The 22,299-nt window shown below is 40.3% G+C and overlaps 1 protein-coding gene across 7 annotated transcripts in view; it reads right to left on the bottom strand.

The window, feature by feature from the left end:
* Positions 1-21,812, bottom strand: part of LOC107220245 (calcitonin gene-related peptide type 1 receptor) — a 182,970-nt gene extending 161,158 nt beyond the window's left edge. For 2 of the 7 annotated variants that reach the window (XM_046730968.1, XM_046730964.1), the window contains exons 1-3: positions 21,155-21,812; positions 17,801-17,941; positions 10,018-10,075 (exon numbers count right to left, since the gene is read on the bottom strand). Coding sequence is in view for 5 of the 7 variants with exons in the window: in XM_046730964.1 (XP_046586920.1) it covers positions 10,018-10,035 (18 nt within the window). In the remaining 2 variants the exon portion in view is untranslated. Of the gene's footprint in view, positions 1-10,017; positions 10,076-17,800; positions 17,942-18,140; positions 18,437-20,868; positions 21,055-21,154 lie in introns of those variants that run through there. The other 5 variants (XM_046730966.1, XM_046730965.1, XM_046730967.1 and 2 more) reach the window with 5 other exon arrangements.
* Between the last annotated feature and the right edge of the window lie 487 nt (positions 21,813-22,299).

Genomic DNA, 22,299 nt, shown 5'->3' with positions numbered 1-22,299 from the left:
GCTCTCTGATATTAATTGTTAGAAACGCCGATAAATTGCACTGCGAAATCGGAAATCTCACTGCACAGAGGCATTGTATACTCTTCCTGCATTAGGCGGAAAAATTGTTTGAAATTTATCGAGTTCGTGTTCGTATAACGTGTTTCGAAATTAGTGATGAAATTGTTAAATTTTGCTGACGGAAAGCTCGATCTGCGCAGAGCAAACAATCGTTGTGTACATAAATATACGTATAACGTATATATGAGATATGTGCGCGAGCAGATTGTCCGATAAATTATTAATCCATTTGCTAAGGCTAATCCCACGAGGGAAGTTGTGTGCATTGAAAATGAAAATTAGTTCTCAACGTGATCCGAAAATACGGCTGAAATTCAAGCGCTATGGAATTTTTATACGGTCTCAAACAAAAAATGAAAGTCTTATCCCGAGTTTGGGGTTCACGTGTCTCGACGTCGTGAAACTTACCGTGTATATAACGTATGGCCGGTGATGAAAAGGGTATAAATTCTCCCGTGTAGCAACGTTCGGTATTTTTTAAGGAGCGCAGTTTTGCCCCTCGTTATACTTTATGAAATGTGCAAAGGAATAAAGAGAGGATGGAAAAAATGAATTATCAAACTGACAAGCTGAGACGATAAATTTAACGACGACACGAACCCTGAGACACAACGTGACACCTTATTTCGCGAACCTGAAATCGTCACGTCCGAATCTGTGCGATAAAAATGCGCAGTCTTGCGATCTGGAGGATAAATATAAAAATACGTGCAACAGAGACGGGGGCAGTAGTTATAATTTAATTACTTAGTCGAGCCAGCAAAAATTAGCAAGCAATCCTACGGAAGTAAAAATTATTACAGCTAAGGAATTTTTAAATACTATTAAGTTTAAAATTTTACCACTTAGTGTATATAACATGAATATAAAACACAAAATATAAAATATAAAAAATACAAAGTTTAAAATTTTGCAGCATTCTCTGAAAAAACTCCATTTCTTGCTAATTCAATGAAATTTGATATGAAGCCAATTCTTGGCAACAAACCTGTGCCGAAGTCTCGATCAATTATCAACTGACAACACCTGTCGGATGCTGGCAGCCTTCGTTGTTTTTTCTTTCCCTCGACGTTTTTCGCGCAATTTTAAGTGATGCATTCTTTACGGTTCGCGGGGCTCTTAAAAATACTCCGGACCTGGAATGGGAACTTAAATACGAAGTGTTCATGACACAAAGGACGAGCCTCCCGAGGGTCGTCTGCAGTAAGTCTCGTCAAACGAGAGATCGATAAGCAGCGTGGTATCATAAGCGTAGCAACTGGTTGTTATGGGGTGCATGGAGCACTTTAACCCGGGAAACTCTGCTATTTCCTCAGAAGACGAGGGGGGCTCTCCGCTTGCTCCTCATTGAAAACACTGTCCAAAGACAATCCACCGTATATTTACCATATAATAAGACGTAGTTGTGCTGTGCAGCAACGTAAAAGAGGCACTTCGCTAACTTCACGAGCTTGCGCTTCGCATTTGGCTCCATGAAATAGAAATCTAGTCAATTGACGCGCGCAATTTTTGAAAAAGGAAGACTCCACCGCAGCGTAAAATTCTTAACCGTGTTATTTGAGTAGTTTCGTCAAGCCTGCAATCGATCGGAATGAAGAGAAAAATTCTCCACGGTCGAATGTTGTACCTTTGGTAAGGTGTACCAGACGATACGGCTCTATCACTCAGCATCGAGGGCTGGATATAAAAGCTCGAATACCCGTGTTATAACAAGGTTTGGTTGGGTGAATCCCGAGGGGCTGGCCACTCTCTTGTACCCAATCTGGCAGCTTCGTATAGTCTTTGAAATTCCAGCGTACCATGGAACCTTTAAAATCCATTTGGAGTCGGTGGAAAAATCTCGGCGAACACTGCAACAACATTACAAGAAGTCTTCAAGATCCGACTTGCCGAGCGTGATGAAATAGTTGCCAATTTATGTTCACAGATCACTCGATTCCCTTTCACATCGGTCTAAGCCTTATTCTTATCCATCAAAAGGGTTTCAAATTTTGGTGCCCCGTGACAGATTCCCATACGCCAAAGGCTTGACGTAGATTGAAGTTCGATGCATCACGGATAATACGCGGATCATAAATAAATATTCCACTTGAATGTAGGTATAACCTATTCGTGAGTTTCCTTGAAAGAATTTTGACCCGTGCTCCAAAAGATGAATGGGAATCTTTTCTCGGCCGATTTCCTCCTTCCTTTGAGCCACATCGTCCGGGGTTCGTCGTCGCAGCCCACAATCAGGCAGCATGAAAAGGCAATATTCGGCATAAAAATAGCCCCCGAGTTAGTGTCCATAAATCGGAGTTCGCTGTATATGGGTTAACCGCCGTGACATAAAATAAACCATTCCATTGCGACCGACGTGAAACCCTGGAGAGGAGGCCCCTAGGTGACGGTCAAACGTCTTGAACGGTCAAAGGTCGGCTCAAGTTCCTCCGGTGTTGAGGAGCTTTAACGGACCTGCACGCCCACGCCGAGGGGGAAGCCACTGAATACTGATTAGAGTCGACGCACGCCAAGGTCCCAGGAACCAAGGCCAAAGTTCAGCTTCGCACTGTTTAGGCCCTCGTCACCCTGGGGGTTACTCGATTTTCGAAACTGTTTTCAGTTCCAGGATAACAGCGAAGGATTCATCCTCAGTGCCGGATGAGAGTGTCGGTGCAGCCTCGATATTTCATGGTTGAATAGACCCTTGGCGTCAAAGCTCTCCGACTGCGACAGAAGTTCGCACTTAATTCATGGAAACTTTTCGCAGGTTGGGTACTTTATTGACCTTTCCTCTTTCCTTCGGCATTTGGCACCGTCACGCTGGGGCATCTTATTATTCGACTCTGTAGTTTCCAGATCATCCCAGATATCCGCGTCTTTGAAACCCTCCTCATCTGATGAATGGACAAAATATAGCTCGTTAGTGTAATCTGAGTTCAAGAACTTCCGCCAACACCGTGACATGTCAGCTTCCTTTTTGCTGTTGAATAAAACCAATCGGTGCACATAATTTGAAGATGCCACGCTTAGGCTGCTCGAGGAATTAATAAGCGCCAATTCTTCTGCGAAGTTATCTGCAGTTGGTTTTTATGGTAACAGAGGAATGAATTACTCGAGAACTTTCTTGCCAAACCTTGTAGGACTTTGCCCACGCGAATGATGAATGGAAAAAGTTTTGGGCGAAAGGATCGGACAACTTTTGGGCGATCGGGAAAACGGTCAGGTAGTCAAATTGAATTCGGGCGACTTAAAACTGCGGATGAAACACTCGGATGTTGAGGGCCCGGCGGTAAATTAAGTCCATTTCCATCCTCGGTTATATTCACACCTAATCGTGACTCGTATATTACGATCCAGTCACTCACGTGCTACGATCAAACCTGTGAGCGCTTTCTCAGGCTGTTCGGACCGTCGGGCTCAAATTCCAGTAACCGATCCACTCGTCAAAATAAATCTTTGAAAACTGTATATAAAAGTTCTGAATGTCCGAATAACGGTCGAATACTTTTATGCCCGTGCTCTCGTTTCCGCGAAGCTTGTAACTCCTCGACTGACGTATCGAGAAACGTCTTGAACGAATGTTCTGCCTCCATATTGATCCCTTCCGAAATTTTTTCGCCAAGAAAAATGAGAGAGTCTTGTAAATTTAGTCTAACCACTGCAGAACGGAAATCTGAAATGTTCCGGATCTCCGGAATGGAATTATATTTTTTTGTCTTTCTCCTGAATACCTAACAGCTAAATTTGGATTCGATGCTTCAGGATTGCAGAAGTTTCGATATTACCGTTAGTTACAAAATACATTAAATAAGTTCTGACAACGAATGTCATTGAAACGTAAATTTGAGCATCATAGTAGACGTATTATCACCATCTTTGCGTGCTTTTTTGAAAAATTCGCCGACACTTTTAGTTTTCCTGCAATTCCAGCATGCATTTACGCTTTGTCTCGATGCAGAGTATTTGAGACCGCCTTGAAAACTTGTGTTTCCGCGGTTCGTTTACCAGGGGAATCGATGCTGCAGCGTCGAGTGCACGGAATTTCAATCGCTGGTGTTGCTCACCTTCGCCAATCACGAGTCTACGGACGGTAGAGAGGTAAGGAGGACCGTCTCCGTGTATACGAAGTATCCATAAGATAGAGGGAAATTAAGATGACGTTACTTCAGCAAAAGTTTCACAAAGCACCAATCAGACTGAACCCTGATTGTTTACGAGCGCCATTTCGGTAACTTGTCGAACCACTATTTCCCGTTCTTTGGCGGACACTTTTTTTAGGTGAAAACCCATATGAGATACTTCTCCTTACCCCTTACCCTCCGTAAAAGAGTCCATGATTAATGGCGTCTCGGTGTCCGCGCCTACTGCACGCTGCGCAAAACGTAATTATACAATTCGCCGACCCACGTCACTCGGAGCATTGATTATAGCCATGTCGACGTGAAGAAGCGGAGAAAAGAGGAAGAAGAGAACGCGTTACGCGGGTATACATATGTGTAGGTATGTACGTACCTATGTTATACATGCTGGGGAAAAGGTATAACGGGGAATTGATTTTTCCCTCGTGCCTCCGACACCTTTGATGTATCAGTGATGATTCCCCAGCTCCCATTCTTCCTTACAACCATCGCCCACTCTTTGATCCCCGTTAGACACGATCCTCGTATAATTCATGCGACCACTTACGTATAGCAGAGTTCGATTATAGCACGGGGTTCGATTATCTCTCGTGTTATTCCATTTCTCTATTCTTCTTCTCCCTTTCCCTTCTTTCTTGGAATCGCTGAAGCCCGTCTCTTTTCCTACTGTACTCTGATAAATCCGAGACATCCCCGTACAAGGGTATTATCCTTGACCTGATCTAATCTAGGGTGACACAACCCTGGGATCGTGTATCGAGTGTCGAAATTCGGGGCAGCAGGGAGCGCCCATAAAGCCATTATTTATGGTTGCCCAAAAGCGTCAATTAACACCGGTAAAATACCGGCTAACGAGATGATTATAATTTATCCCTCGGTTCAAAATTATCTCGAAGATAGGCACGGGGTATAAATAGGAATTTTCCCTCGCGGCGGTTAACCGCCGGTTAGATTAATATCGCGGGACATGCCCAGAAACTTTGTAATTCTTCTCATAACCGACCTTCTTGAGGTACTCACCGCGAGCAATTTATTATTTTGAATAAGACAAAGTGGCGTCTCGTCTGCGTTGAACCGAGTTATACAACTTAATGTATAATCTATCCGCACAAGCACGGTATTATGCACAATTAAAACAAGAACTCCTTAACCTTGAGCAAAGTGGGCTATATATCACGGGTGTAACAAAATACGTAGAGAAGGTAGCTTAAATGATAATCATGCAATTCCGACTCGTGTCTCGAGCCCGAGACGCTTGATGAATATTTCGCGTCCAACTGAACGTGCGCAGGGGTCGTTGCAACGCGACGGATAAATGCTGGAGGGTGAATTTCCCCGGAGTGGCGTGTATAATCCGCGGATCCAGAATCCAGTCGCGATGCGAATGGGGATGATTAATTCACTCTGGATCCGAAAGCGTATCCGAGCAATTAAACCTTCATGGCTGAGCCTCAACCTTCGGTAATACGTTGCAGCTGCGAGGCCAAGACATTGAAATTAAGGCAGCGGCCAGACTCTCGGCATTCCGCGGGCTTCCATATCCGATATTCCAATATTCCTGGGAGCATCGCGTTGTCCTCGCAAGGCACCGATGTGTTCTCTTTTCCACGGCATGCGCCGGGAGGAGCTTCTAATTTAACGGCTGAGCTTCTTTAAAGAATGTAAGAGCTGCCCGAGGCGTCGTCTGAATTTGAATATCAGACGCGGCAACATGAAGGGGATAAGAAACGTCACAATCATCTAACCCACCGTGATCCGTTACGTGCTTTTGAGCTTGCGAGGCTTGATAGAGACTTCGCTACTCGTTTAAAGCAACGAGGAAAAAGGAGGCTGAAAAGGAGTTAAATCACACATCATATCATACATAGCATTAAAGTTCGAACCCAAATTTTGGATGTTCGGATGTTCGGATGTTCAGAAAGTGACGTCACCCAAAAATTTTTCTCACTTGACGTCATCGATCTATAGTAATCGTCGACGACGAAAATCAGCTAGCCGATTTCCTCAGTCCGGCAACAACCGCGCGGTAGAGCGGACGTGTGAGAATTGTGCTTCGCAGATTTCGAGTACCGGGTTCTCCAGCTCCTGGATCCCTGCGCTCCAGGTCCGCTACCTGGTGAAACACGACTTCCTGGACAAGCGCTTCGTAGTTTCCGCGCTCTAGGTCCGCCACCTGCTGAAACTCGACTTCCAGGAGAAGCGCTCCGTAGTTCCTGCGCTTCAGGTACGCTTCCTTATGACACTCGACTTTCAGGACAAGCGCTCCGTAGTTCTGGCTGGCCAAGTCCTTGACCTGGTAATTTTTGACCTTCACGAGTAATTCGAGATTTTCAATCTTGAATTGTGTATTTGCACATACGTGCGATAATGTATTGATCAACACTTATTACCCATTGAACAATCCTCAGGCAGCTAGGGTGTGAGGTATCTTGTAAATCTCGTATCATCTGGTAAAACACTGCCAACTTCTTAAGCGAGCGTAGCGAGCGCACGAGCACAAAAACCAGCTGCACTGGGCATCCGACCCCGGGCGAGCTTCAGCGAGCGAGGGTTTTAAAGCTAGTAGCTTATATTTTTCAAATATTCCGATTTCACGGAGCTTTTTCTGACGAAAAAAATCGCGTGTGATTTTTGACAGGTGGTGAATCACGTCCATCGCACTCCTTGGCGAGTACGATAAACTGGGCAAGCATTACTCGGTAAATTGGAATGAACGACAACGCGACTTAATCGCTATTACAGGAGTATAGTATTCGCGTATTAGAGTGTAATCCATACAGTTACACTACTGCAAAAGTTTTCGGATACTCGAGGTATGAACGTTTGTTCCACAAATTTTCGATTCGGAACTAAACACGTGAAGCAAACTCGAACAGAGCGTTGAATATGCTGCGTTTTGGTTCCATATATGGTCAAGTTAAAGAGTTTGAAAAATGTCTGTAAAGTCCTGCAAAACTTTGGTCGAGGAGGTTGAATATCATAATCATAATTCAGTGGTTGAAGGGCTAAAGAGAAAGGCGGATGTTAACTTAGGCCTCGTGTTGGTTTGGGTTAAGGTCATTGGTGTCACGTGAATGAACAAGCAAACCCTGACTAATTTAAGCTGTGAATTAAGAAAATCCGACAACTTCCAAAGTTTGTATCTCGCCCAAATTCGACGAATCAGTACAGGCCGCGTTTCATGGTCGAAAAGGCGTTTTCATCGTAACTATACAATCGGCAAGATAATTAGAAAACGCTGTCTCTTGTTAAGTATTTACGGATGATCTTGAAGAATGGAAAGATTTCAACCAAAAGTAAGGGATTCCAATGACGAAAATGCGCTGTGCAATTTCCGGCTAAAACAATGGCAGCTATTTAATATCCCAATGAGTTTTCAGCGCCCACAACGATTCAGCAAAGTCGAAATGGAATACTCGAGTGGAATGAGGTACCTTTTAAACGAGGTTACCTCGGCTCGGGATCAGGATGAGAGACTAACATACCGCATACGTTAGGGATGTGCGCATAGGTTGAAAAGCGTAATACGGCTGGCTGGGTGGCTGGTTTTTTGTCGGCTTGTAATTTTGGTCGCGAGTTATTGTTATTGGACGAGGTCGGTTTTAAACGAGAGACGAAAGTGTATGTCTCGTGCTTCCTGCGCCGGGGTTTCAGGGGGACCGAGAACAATTTCGACGTCCATTCCTTCCCTGTATTATATGAACCCTTACGATCTTTACGAGCTGTACGATATGCGCGTGGTTCTAGCAGGCGTGCTTCGTGTGCAGGTACCGCGTAGACATATCTATGTATGTATACACACGTATATAATATAGGTGTACTTGTATGGGAGAACGATGTCGAGTCTGCTCCGACAGCGTGATACATGTCGCGAGAAGCTGGAACACGCACACAGGTAGAGTGAGGCGACGTAAATTTTCAACGAGCAAAAAATACTTTTTCCTGCAAATCGTCACGTAACTTAATCGGATCGCCGCTTTTCTCATCCGGGTTACCGCTAGGACTTGGTGCTCGGAATTTAATGCGTAATAAAAAAAAAGTTTCAGTTTCTTTGACCGAATATTCATATAAAACACACATTAATTATAATTCAAGATTAATTGACGGTACAAGAAAGTAGAAGGGATAAAAAAATTGCAACGGCCATAAATCAAACAGTTTGAATCGCATGATGTAATAATGGTTTTCATCAAATCGATATGTAGATAACACAGCTATTATTCTCCTTTTCTCCAAACCACGTATTCATTGGTTTTTTGAAAGGCAATGAATATGTGGGTACGTTAATATTAATAAAATGGTCATATATCGTGCAGTGCCTGCATTACAAAAATCACAGGTAAACTCTTCATCGGTAACGTCATAATATTCGCAGCCCTCTTTTTAGCTTCTAAACATGCCGCCTGAGCCTTTTTCAAACTTTCCTCCGAATAGTTACGGATTCTTTTCTTTGTGATTTTCACATGGAAGCAATAATTTGAAAGCAATATTATATTCATCGATGACTTAGAGAACTTACAAATGCAGAGATACATGCTTAGAAATATGTATAATTTTATCCAACAACTGTGGAATTGCAGAAAATTTTGTAAAAAAATATTCTACCTTCATATTACTAGCAAAATCGTAAATATTCATAAAAATCGTGAGCATTTTAGTCAAGGAATCCTGTAATCGGCCACAACTTGGCAGGTCGCAGAATTTTATCTCTATTTTAATATTGACGACCAACGTTTATAATCTACGAACAGTACCGTCCCAGACATAAGAACGTTCATCACAATTTCGATGTTCTATAGATTTAAATATAGAGTAAAAAGTATGTATGAAGCCATCATGAGCATAGTTCTACAGTTTTATGCTAGTATAATCGGCCAGTCAATTTCTAACGCAAAAATATGAAAAACACTCCACAAACTGCTATTTTACGCAAACTTAAGGTATTAAGGTCAATATATCACGGAATATTGTAATTTGTATTTTACTTATAACCTTCGGATCTACGACCAAACAGATTTTTTTTTTTCTTCACCCAAACTAATTATTGCACACGGCACAACCTGTTACGTGATTGAATGTCTAATATATTAGACTGTTGTACAAAATATAAGTCACATCTGTCTTAGGAAACATTGAAAACCACGAAGGCATACAAGTTTTTTTTTTTCAATCCAGCATAGTATCTTCTTTTTCTATTTCGGAATACAGTCGTAAGTGGCCAAGCAATGGAGGTGGACGGCTTACCAGCATCTTCCATATCATTGCCACAAAATTAAGTCTCTATTCTCGATATATGTGTGTATGTAATTTTTGAACTCCTCTCTTGAACGATGCTGTGAATCTGTATTCGGATCCCAGTGCATCTTATACATATATTTGGATCAAGCTGGAGTTGCAAAAAGTTTTTAGCATAAATTTGGATGTGCAACGAGGAGACGAAAAAATGTAGAAAAAGAAAAAACATGACTTGTGAGAACACATACATATTTATAAACGTTTATACAGCCTTATGCATTCTGTATACCAAAACCACCCGCACGTATTACGTATGCAGCAGACTCGCAGTCTGTTGATTTCCTTTGAAACTCGACTACGCGAAAACTTATTTCGCGCACAATTCAACGGATTGAGAACGCTTTCATTCTTTCGCTCACAATTCGAGGAAAAACTTTTTCAATCGGCAGAACAGTGGAACGAAAAATTGGCATAGAATCAGTGAAAATTTCAATTCCTTTAATTCGTGACGATTTTCTGTTATAAAAATCGGAAACAAATATCGTGTTTCCAAGTGGAATGCCCCAAGCATCTATTTATCAAAATAAGCGTCTGCACTCACCTCGGTTTGAGCCTCCATTCCTGACGCCAGAGTTTGAGCAAAAGCAGGGTAATTAGATCTGTAATAAAAAAGAAACAACACTGTATCTTTACGTGTTCGTTCAAGAAAATATCGACGTTTAGAATAACAGCAACCGTGTGTAAACGGTGTGTATTATAACGGATTGAAATGCGGTCAGGGATTTGGTTGAGAAAACTTATTCAAATTTCATTGCATAATTCTAAGTCGTGTCGCGGCACATTACACTTATATCATACAATTTCGGCACACAATCTACATACGTCGCTGATATACTTGTTCGGTATTATTTGCGATTCAATTTTCAAGAGGCAGCTGCTACAGCTGATGATCAGCCGAAAATTGTTCGACACTAGCAATATTATATTAATATACGAATCCGAGATAGACGAATCCACATACTGTAAACACCCAGAATTTTAGTTCTAGGAACTGTTAAGAAACTCTACACGCCGTAGATCTGTCCGCATGAAAATTGAATAGCAACCACAGTAACGAGGCGAGTAAATATTACGCTTTGACTTCAAACCGCGACATTTCTCTCGGCGTTAATAATTAACGTAATCATCATCGTCCAGATCCGTCACGTGTGATTTAGCAGATATATTACATGTACATTTAATCATTCAAATTAGTTGTACAAACATTCATATTGTATATAACACGACAGAATTTTAGATAGCTTTTTTCCAGCTGTTTCTTGTTTTCTTTTCTTTTTTCGTTTTTTTTTTTTTTTTTTTGTTTTTTTTCTCTCTTCTTCACAACTTCGTTCGAGATATTTCCAGTTCCCTTCTTTCGCAAGTTCTGCGCGACGCGTACCCAATGTGATTTTATATGTGTGACTGTCGAACGTCTGTCATCGTTTCACACGCATCTGCGGACGTTTTTAGTTGGACGATCATCACCGCGATTGAATTATTTCAGACTCGTTATCTCCAATGAATATGCACACCATGTGTATACGTGTTTACATGTTATACACCGTTTTTACACGATTATACTTGAATTATTATTTACTTTAATTTGTACGAATAAAAATGTGCATGTACTTTGCTATCTCGCGATTGTGGTTATATAAATGAATGGCTCAAGTATGATATTCCTATACGTACATGTCTTATTTGTACATGCACGTAGTTGTTGCTGAAAAATTATGATTACAACATATGGTTATATAATTTTTCAGTTGCGGGACGTTTGTTCATAATTGGCATAATCGTAGACAGTTTGAAGAGTGATCGAATTTTTTTTTTTATTTTTATTTTTTTTTAAATTCCAGCAACAATCAGAGGGAACGAGCGAGTGGCTTTTTTCTTTCGTTTAATCGAGCAAGTTGATTTCATCGGTATCCTAAGTCTGTACAATTTTTCCAAAATATTCTCAAACGTGCAGCAAATCAAGAATGAAAAAAAAAAACACTAACCATTTTAAAGATTCGAAGCAACATAAAAACTGAGAAAAATTCGTCAAAATTCAGTTGAACTTGTCGAATGAAAATTTCATACCTGCTTACTGAAACAAAATGACAATAAAGAGACAAGAACATTGGATATTTTTCGGATTTCGTTCGGTTTTAGGATTCTATGATATTTTTTAGAACATCACGTGATCAAACAAACCAGACAAAAAACATTAATGAAATGGGAGTGTAAAAGTCACGAAACGAGGGAAAAATGAGAGGGAGCGAAGAAAAAAGTTGTCAAAAAATAAAATCTTGCGTTCTTCTGTACCGATTTACTCGGTACAAGTATATTGCTGTTTTAAACACGAATAAATTGATTCAGGATATTCTTCACCATCATGAACTGTAGGATCATCAATTTTTCGCGCCCACTGACATTGATAATAAAAATTTTAGCAAGGTCGTTGAATATTTACTAAATTTCGGCCACAAATAATTCTCCCTTTCTGTCTGCATTCATTCTTCATTTATTTCCAGTATAACATTTACACGTATTAATACAGTGATTTCCAACATAAGTAAATATTATCATCTTCTTGTTGGACTAGAATATAAAATAAAAAACTTATAAATTAAAACTAGAATTATTAAATATAAAAATAAAATAGATTTGAACTAGTGTAACATCCATTAATGACAGTACAATAAATTTATAAGCTACCAAAATCATATGAATTTAGTGCACGATATTTAATTCATCGCTAATCTATACGATTGTAGTTATTTATTATGTATTTAACAACATCCGTGTGTTTAATTGAGCTTTTGACATGGGTTTCATTATTAATGATTGCAAGATCATTAGGTAAACTATTGAATAAGAAAATTGCCTTAATATAACTATTTTTTCTACTCACAGTATCAAATCTTCTTGGAATCTGAATACTCTTATTCTTGGTAATATTGTATATTACATACACCGTATATATTACACTGGGCCGAAAATGGTGAAAAACGATAAAATCGTAAAACAGGGCTGATGAAATAAATTATAAAAGTTAATCTTTGACAGAAAATTGTTAAAATCCTAGCTGAAAGTAACCTTAAAAATTAATACTATCGGTCTTTCTAGCTATCTATCTATAACCTGACATCACTGCCGGACGACACATGATGTACTGCACATATATAGTATAATGACAGTTAACGAAATTAGCTTCAATTTATACACTGACCAAAGCTGACACAAATAAAATGCTACAGCATGGATTTGTGTGTGAGCGACTTCTCCGTTCTTATGCCTATCACTACGAGTCAAGCAACGACCATGACTCGATTTTTTACCGCTTGAAAGTAAAAAAGAGGAACTTCAGGTAAAATCGAGGGATATTTACAGAGGGATTATCTATTCACGCACGTCACTCGCGTGCTGAGCACAATTAATTCTGCACCAAGTATAATAATGTGCATTGGTAACGGTTTGTCCCTTTACATTTGATCAGAAAATTTCCCATCATATTTCTGTATTTTATTCAAATTTCATTTGAAATATCTTGCGGTAAAATTTTACCTTCTCGCACTGGTCAGTGCCATGCGACACGTTGAATAAGCCCGGATCAATAAAGTCCGAACAAAAGTCCAGACGGATCACAATTTTCGGCCAAATATAGGGAAAAACGAAAAATTTTCCCCCCGTTTGACGTTTCGCAGTATATGGCGTAAAAAATGATTGACAATGAGTGAAAATCGAGCCCTGCGCCGCAGCCGTTCCTAGGTCAATGAATCGCGAGCTTTCGTCGGTATAATTTCGAATGCTGAGTTTTTCCGGTCATTCTAATATTGGTTTTTATTTTTCACGCCTCGGAATGAAAAATATCGAAAGGGTTCGCAAAGCGGGATAATTCATGGACTTTTTTACTCCTCTCGTTCGACTCTCGTTCTTTTCGCATACATGATACATCCATTAGGTTTTTTGTTCTATCACACCGTTTCCTTTCTCGCGCGCGCCCCGAATCCTAATATTTTGACAGGGCGGCTGTCAGAGGGAATCGGGCGATTTTCCATCCCGCGGTGGCACGAGGCCAAAGCTTTAATATGTCCCTGCATCGGAGGCATTCGACCATTCGCTAACAACACACGGAAAACCACGACGCGACCAGCCGTTGCATATTTCCGAACGAATCGTCTTCGACACTCTTTTGGCCCTGAGCCAGCGACCCGAAAACGGCGCTCCGAAACGTGGGAAAATTGAAGAAAAAATACGGACATTTCACACGGATACAACTTGCTCGTCAATCAACCGAAACCGCGTTCGGCACTATCTCATTCCGGTTTAACCGCGGTCCAAAGTGGCTAGCCGAAATTCGCCGTATCGCGAAGAGAGAAAAGTATTTTATTTTCACCCCTCATCTACATCAAAGTCTATTATTTTTCACTTGCAGGCAAACGTCGTTTTATTCTGTGGTGAGAAGCAAAAAAAAAATTCTAAAAGTCAAATTCACCGTCGAATATAAAGATCGAACGAGTCTTGAAACGCTTTTTGTATACAATAATGATAAGAACTTTGGAGACCGAAGTTTAATACCGCTGCCGATGACTTGGTAACGCCAGAACAAGTCTTTGTGTTCATTCATCGCATGCACGCGGCGAATTTCCATGCGGGAGATAAGCTGCTCAATTTCAAACTCCAAAATACTAGCCTACAGGAGACGATGGATAGCGCGGAGAAAACTAACGACGACTTGTCATGGTAATTTCCTCGATTGTGTAACTTTATTCAAAATGGCGATGTGAACATGGCTGAATTTCGTCCACCCCTATCGCGGATTGCAGATGCTATGATAGATCGTTTAATTCATGCGGAGCTGCCCGATTCGAACGAGTTGAAAAATCAGGGGAGGTCGAAAAATCTGCATGGCCGACGATACGTATACAGGAATATTTCGACGCCGAAGTGTTTTTTTTTCTCATCCACCTACGCGGTGCGGCGAAATTAAAAACTCTGCCAATGAATAAAATTATTGGGATGGTAAATAACAGCGGGGAATTGAAAATTCAGTGTCAATTTTATTGTTCGATAATAATTATTCTCCTACAGAACAAACTATTTTTTTTTTTATAACAATTGTTGTATAGAACAACGTTTATTATCCCAGCTGAGAATTTCTTTAACTTGAAATCCTAAGAGTGTTTGGCGTTTGCAAGGTGATTGTGATTTCATAAAGCTCGGTTGAAGTAAGCCTTGAATTTGAACAGTATCCGAAATTTGAAATTGTATTCAAGCCGGATATACCAAGGTGAATATAACTGCATCACGAACAGCTTCTGTTTGGCATTGGTTTTGATTTTCGTTCAAATTACATAACTCAACGTCTCAGCTGGCACCTTGAACCTAACCAAGCTTTGGAAATAGAGGAGAGAATTTACAGCTTAGTCAAGCCAGAAAACCAGCCTGACAGACAAGCTTCGGCTCCGGCTGTTTTGGCCGTTTGCCACGAGGAAATTACTTTTCCAGCGCTTCGCACGCACATATTCTCATCATCTTTGATGAATTTAAGATCACATCTGTTACGTTCACGTTGCGTTACGGACTCGTATATTCTTGAGTCGTCGATTATGCCTGCAGAAATTAGTCCCGGATAAAATTGGAAAATAAGTGAATAATGGCCCCAAGATATGCAGGTAAAAAATAAGTATTTACTTTGTAACGATTGAAAATACAAAGTCCCTTTAAACGCGGTTTAACACGCAAGTTTCATTTTCCGAAAACATTTCTCGAGGTACGTACGTGTAAAAGAATACTCGAAGCAGCTAAATCGTGAGAAAAAAGAAACGAGTCAACGTCCGACCTCCGAGATAGCATAAGAACGGAGGAAAATAACATCTCCGGAAGATTTTGAAGGAAGAAACGCACTTCCGGCGATTCATTAATCTCCGAATCCCGTTCCCTTGTAACCCCGTGACAACTGTATAATAACGAGAGTCGATCTTGTTCATCGAGATGAGCGCATTAGTTGAGAAAATTCGGTGTTTACGACCTTGTAAGAAACTTTCGTCAGGAGATAAGAAAATTGTCGTGAGAAAAAAGTTTATCCCGCGACGGAAACGTACGTGGTAGATGACACGAGGTGCCTGTCCGAAGGCTGACGTGTCGTGTCCTTAATCACGCAAACGAGTTCAGTGTCGTTTATAGTAGATTGTGTGTCCAGATAGGTTGGGGCCAAGAGGAAAGACGATAGCGGGTCTTCATTGGAATGGCCTTGCACATTGTTATCCAGGCGCTTTACGATCAACGTTACGTTTCTGCACCGATCGAATCCGCGTTTATTGCCCACCTCGACACGTATATATGCACGTAATCTGACATACCTAAGGCACTTACATAACGAAGAGGGACGTCGCCAAACAACGTAAAGCAATTCCGAATTTCGTACACGGTCTTGCGGTATTTTATGGAAATACCCTTAACAACACACTTTGAGCGGATCGACACTCGGCGCAATTATAATTCATTGACGACCCTCATTCATTTACTTCATCTTAGATTAAGGATCAAGTTTAACAAGATCGGGGCGATTGACGGGAAGGAAAAAGGGTGAGCACAAATTAGCTTAAGGATAAGATAGGAAGCGACGGATTCTCCGAGGCACCCTCCGGGAACCGATGGGATAAAACCATGTGGATGAAAGAGGGGAGAGTGAAAGGAGAAAAGCCCGAGTTTTTACGAAATTCACCGTTGTTTTATTACGAATTCCGAATAGGGTTAATTATGAAAATAATGCCCGTGAATATTGCTAATTAAAACAAGTTCTTGGGAAAGTAAAAAAAATGAAAAATTGCATCTTTTGTTTGGGACACATGAAAAATTCCAGTATATTTTCTTTTATGTTTTTCTTTTTCAAGTTCCCTTCGTTCTAATCTTACCCATCAATTTAGTGCCTCGAATAAGAGAACGCGGTTTTCTTTGCGTGAGTTTCTCATTGTCCCAAGTCTACGACTCGCCATAGATCGTATCGCAATTCGAAACGGTATAGGCGATGTATATGTACTACATATACGTATACCTAAACGCGAAAGCTCGACTAGAATCTAAATATAGAATTAACGAAGACGTATCGGCATGCAGTAGCTATTCGATGGGTAAAAGCACACCGAGGTGTCGGCTGAGGAGAGATTGTCGAGTAAATTTTTATCACACCTACGGTATACGTGTGTACAGTACGTGCACGCATGTTGCACTATACACACATGTAACGTGTTACAGGAGTTTCTTAGATCCTGCAACATCGCTGCACGTTAGCTTTGAAATTCGGTAAATTCTCATTGACTGAATTATCGCCTCAAGTTAAACAAAATTAACCATACCTTGCAAGATTATCAAAGAGCGCTGAACTTGATTAGCCTGGCTACAATCAAAGCAGGTACGATTTACAAACTGTACAGATATATTTATTAAACTGTGGATGGACAAAATAAATTAAGTCGTATCGATTAAATAATCGATGTATAAGTGACAATATGAATTTGTGTTGAATTGTTTTTTTATTTTCACAAGAAATTCCCAAGCAGTCGATATTCTAATTCCGAAAACCATGGCATTACCACGGGGAAAAAAATCATGCGTGGAAAAAGATCGAGTGATAAGAGAAAGCGTGGGTGGAGCTGAAGCGAAGAAACCTGCGGAGTATATGGGAGTCTAAAAATTCATACACTGTAACGCGAATTGCGAAAACAGAATAATATACAAAGTGCAAGAATGTTTGACTCCATGCTGTTAGAGAAATCGTTAATGTATTGCATACGTAAAATAAACCCAGGCCGGAAAAGGTTGAACAGCTCCGAGGGGTCATTCATAAATTAGACACAAGGGTTATTTTTCCCTGCCGCCTTTCCAAGTACATATAAATAATTTGAAAAGAAAATCTCACATCCGTCTCGAGCGCACTTTACGCATAATGTTTAAGTTTATCGGAGAGAAAAATTTCTAGTTGTATCTGCTAGACGTACAGTTCTTAACTATTGCGATTCTTGATCATGACTGTAAAATATAACTCTGGGTACAAAATGGTTTTTTTTTTTTTAACTGAAACAAGAAAATCTGGCATGTACTTTATTTTCTTTCAACTGTCGGAATAATGAGATTTTGGTGCAACAATTGACTGTTCTTGAGGCTTATCGTTCAACTGAAAATCTGTCATTAACCGAACAAACAGATTTAATCTTTCAATAAAAAAAAAATATACGATTGGCAACTACAATCGAAATAAATGATTACGCGTACCATATTTAAACCGTTATTGTAACGATACTCATTTTACTTATAAAATTTTCTAGTAACTATTAGGAAAGTTAAATTTTTCTCACTGCAGGCTAATTTTGTATTCATCAAGTCAGTTGACACAGCGCAGCCGCATCATTACGACTTGTAACACGGTGATCCCTTTTCAGTCAAGACGATGCATCCCTTATTAAGGGGTCCTAAATAATCGAACGAGCGGCAGCGCTCTGGAAAAAAATAAAAACTCTGTTTCAATAATTCACAACCAGCAGCTAGTAGAATCAATAAGAAAGGCGTGATGTATTTATATTACACATAATATATGAACACTAAAGTAGAGCAAAACAGAACTTAAACAAAAAAAAAAAAACGTTTATTCAATTATAACGAATGCACCGTTTCGCTCGGGGCGTTTAAACAACCGACCTTTACGATATAGACAAAATTCGATGACTCCGCACGTGTACGAAGCACCATGCCTGAGTTGCACTATTTTAAGCGCTTAAGACGATTTTCACAGTGCTGGGGAATTAGGTCCGTGGATTTTAGACGGAAAGAAGGGATCGCCGTTCCAATCGGCTTGTCCGCTTCCGGATAGTCGGTTTTACAGTTTCATTATTTTCGATTTAGCCCGGAAAACAAAAAGGCCATACCAGTCGAAGCTCATTTAAACGTGGCGTTGAACAGCGCGGATGTAAACGCGGATGATCGAACGTCGCGCGTTTAACGACGTCTATTACACATTGTATACGCGAGGGGCAATTATAACAGGTATCGCGATCAAACGGGAGGTCGCAGTCGGGTGGGCAGGGTGCCTGCCTTAGCGTATATTCATACCAGTCAGCTATCATAGATATACCGTATACATGCATTATATGTTACACAAATATACGCGAGTACAACACTTTTTCAAATAAGAAGTAATTAATGTTAATTAGTTCAAGTGCGCCGCTTCGTCCCTTCTTTTATTGCGTTATAATTAATACGTGTAGATAATGCTGCAGATGTATCGTCATACTGTAACTCCAAAGTAAGGTAAGGTACCTGTCACAATTGTTGTAACATTGCATAACACGTAGAAATTTTACGAAATTTATCCAACAGCTAAAGATGTTTAATACACATTTAATCGAGACTTCGCACAATCATTCAGTTTCAAATTCAATTAAAACCAATTTATACATACGGCAGATTCGATATTTTTCTGCGGATTAAAACCCATCCGAACTCAATTCGTTTCAAATGATGATTGATGCGAGATTTTGACGCAGGCTTATCTAATTGGTTTTCTTTTTATATTATTTTTCTCTCTCTCTCTCTCTCTCTCTTTCGGTAGAGCTTGAAAATTATAATCGATTCATCGGCGTCTGTCGACCTCACACCTCACGGATTTAGGATCTTTTGAATTTCTGCGACCGAAACGTGCGGCTCGGCTTTTCACTCGATACATCTGTATCGGGATCCAGAATCGTTTCCAAACGAATGGATCAGCAATTGTGCGTAAGGCTGCGTAGGCAAGCTAAATCCTATATTGTCTGAGTCAAACCAACGGCCGTTCAATTGGCGAAAGTATACTTTTATGTTCCTGAGATCACAAAATTTTTCCCGTAGAAACCGCCTTGGCAAATTTAACCGAGCGACAAATCACGGTAAACACTCATATGTATATTAAAAACTATCCACAAAGGTAGCAGACATTTTTTTTTGATTGCAAATGGATCGTGAAATGAAAATAACAAAAATTTCAACTTAATCGTATTTGCCATATTATAATGAGGCATTTCACCCCGATTTGACCCAGGACCGATCCTCGACTTGTCCGATTCGGTCAAAGATTTTTTATCTCGTTGTTTCAATTGTACAAGGTACTTTGATTTTTTTTAGATTTTATGAATACAATTTGATTCATTTATTATTTCTCAAAACGAAAACTTCGTTGTCCGGAATCCTCAATTTTGAAGGAAATCCGAATTTAGAGATGAAACGAGACAGAAAATCGTGGACCAAATCGGAGAGATCTAGAGTCAGATCCAGATCAAATCGACGTAGAATGTCTCAATACTTTGTTCTTTTCTTGAGCGGTATTTTTACAAACGCGAGCTGTACGTGGCATGATTAAATATTTCGCGAACGGTCCGCAACAATGAGAAGTGAAAAAAAGAAACGCCTCATTTCATTATGTATCATATTTAAACATCGTGTGAAAGTCGTAGAAAATGCTCATATTTCGCTGATACGTGTAATTAAGCGGGAAATGTAAAAATTATTCAACAGAGTCGAAATTACACTGCAGACCTGGATATCCACGTTCGTTCCGCCGAATTGGAACGACGACAGATTTTTAATTAATTTTACAAAGTGCCGTAATAAATTCGGAAATATATGTGTTTTATTGGCGCGGTAGCTATAAAATGTATCCGTTTCAAGGGTGACAAATTATTTGCAAAAGCCACATGGTCGATTCCGGCTGAATAATAGTTAAAATATTGGGCCGCGCATCGAACGCTCATCGTCGTGAGTGCATAAATTACGAATATATGAGCAATACTTATGCAGGTGTTTATTTTCTAATCTTCCGTCCGAAGGTTAGCCGTACGGTGGGTAATTTTTTCAGCTAATGGCTAAAGGCCCTGAAGCCCGATTTCCGGTTGGGTTTTTTGGACGTGTGAAAAAAACGATAAAAATAAGCGAGCAAAGAGGAGAGAAGAGACGAGAGGGGGAAGAAACACCACGGAGAAGCTGTCCAACGTAAACGATATACGACTTATATTTACAAGCCAAACGAGCAAACTCGGTAATAAACGAAATACGAGGATAGAAAGAGAGAGAGAGAGAGAGAGAGCGAGAGGAAGAGGAATAGAAAGTAAAATCGAGAATGAGAAATGTAGAAGAATGAAATCGCAGACCTTAATTCTTTTCATCTTATTTTTATCGTACAGAAATATAAAAAAATGTTAATAATCGTCCTCCAAAAATGTGCCAGTATTTATTTTATACTTTTCCGATCCACTCCATTGACTTTTACATCCGTCCAGCCATGAATAATTCGCTATTATTTATCATGCGGCTGAATGCGTATTATACATATAATATTAGACACACCGTGACGTAATATAAGTTAAGCGGCTGGAATATCTCCTTCCTTAATTTTAACCTGCTTATTTCCATGGTGAATTTCAACCCTCCGCCCAAAAGATCGATGAATCATCGTCGGCGCAAACTGAACCTGAAGGGGAGCGAACGATGTCGACGACACTTGTTGCGGACGAAAAGTTTCAAGGGATTATATGTATAGAGGCGAGTGATAAGGGTCGTCACACACGCGAAGGGTGAACGGTATAATTTGTACGATAATATAAAGAGAGAAATCGCGAGTCGAGGCGTTAGCTGCGTAACGATAATTTTTAATCCGGAGGTAGAAGCGAATTAGTCAAACTTACCAGCGTCAATGGGCGCGCCAATTTACCGGGTCCAACTTTACTCTGTCTGCGTGTAAAATTCAGGCGCGATATATCCGGTTGCACACACGAGCCGAACAAAACGAGTTAATGCGTCGAATCCGCACTCGATGCTGATTGCCGGATATTTTTTCTCAAACCTCACACCTCGATTTTCAACCACTGCAAAAAATAACCTGCATAAAAGCTTTTGCACTCGACACAATGACCAACGCAATATTATATTGTGCGGCAGAAAAGTTCGATCAGTTGCCGATCAACAGATACCCGAACGCAAGTATCGAAGACAAAGATCAATCCTACTAACACTAACGTTTATGTCCGATTGTGAGTCCTGAAAATTTCTACACCCTTTGTGTAATCGGCGCATTATCTCCGAAGCCAGGCGAGCTTTCGAACGCTGCAGGTCGTTGTCATGCCGCGTGGATTTGGCGACACCGTTGATAGTTTCCGGGGGGGGATGATTTTTTAAAAAGTGATTGAAAAAGTCACCAAAAAATCCCTCAGGTAACGGGTCCCGAAAAATTCTTCTTTTCGTTTACTTAGCTTTATTTGACTCGATCTTATTCTCTGTCATTTTCTCTCTCTCTCTTTCTCTCTCTCCCTCTCTTAAGCTTTTGAACGCGCGCGATCAGACCGCGCGAACACTACTGAGCGAAATATAAACGTGACACGAGCCACGGGCCTGCGGAGGAGTTTCAGCCGGCGACGTACGGCGCAAGTCCGACCTAAGGTTGCGAAAATTGCTTTTCTCGATTGTAATGCGTTAAAAATTCGTCAAGTTGACCGCTGTAAATTACGGCACTGGTAATCGGCGACCTCCAGGAACACCGGAATGAATCGACGTTTGTTTTTTAATTTTCGCCAAAAAATCTGCACAGGTACGAACGAACATTCGGAACCTCTAGCAAAATAACTATTCAATTTGATGTTTGTTGCACGGATATGAAGAAATTTCCAAGCCATTCGTTAACGTTGATTGAAATTCTTTGTGCGAAACTCTTTACAATGGAATCGATAGGCAAATAATTTGTTTGTGAAAGAATTTTACAATTTTGAGGTACACAATTTCGCAAATTTTGCTATCAATTTTGATCTAATCCGAGGATCTTTTATCAAAGTCGCAA

The sequence above is a fragment of the Neodiprion lecontei genome, chromosome 2, assembly GCF_021901455.1.
Source record: "Neodiprion lecontei isolate iyNeoLeco1 chromosome 2, iyNeoLeco1.1, whole genome shotgun sequence".
Classification (NCBI taxonomy): Eukaryota; Metazoa; Arthropoda; class Insecta; order Hymenoptera; family Diprionidae; genus Neodiprion; species Neodiprion lecontei.
This window is presented reverse-complemented; position numbering and strand designations above follow the sequence as displayed.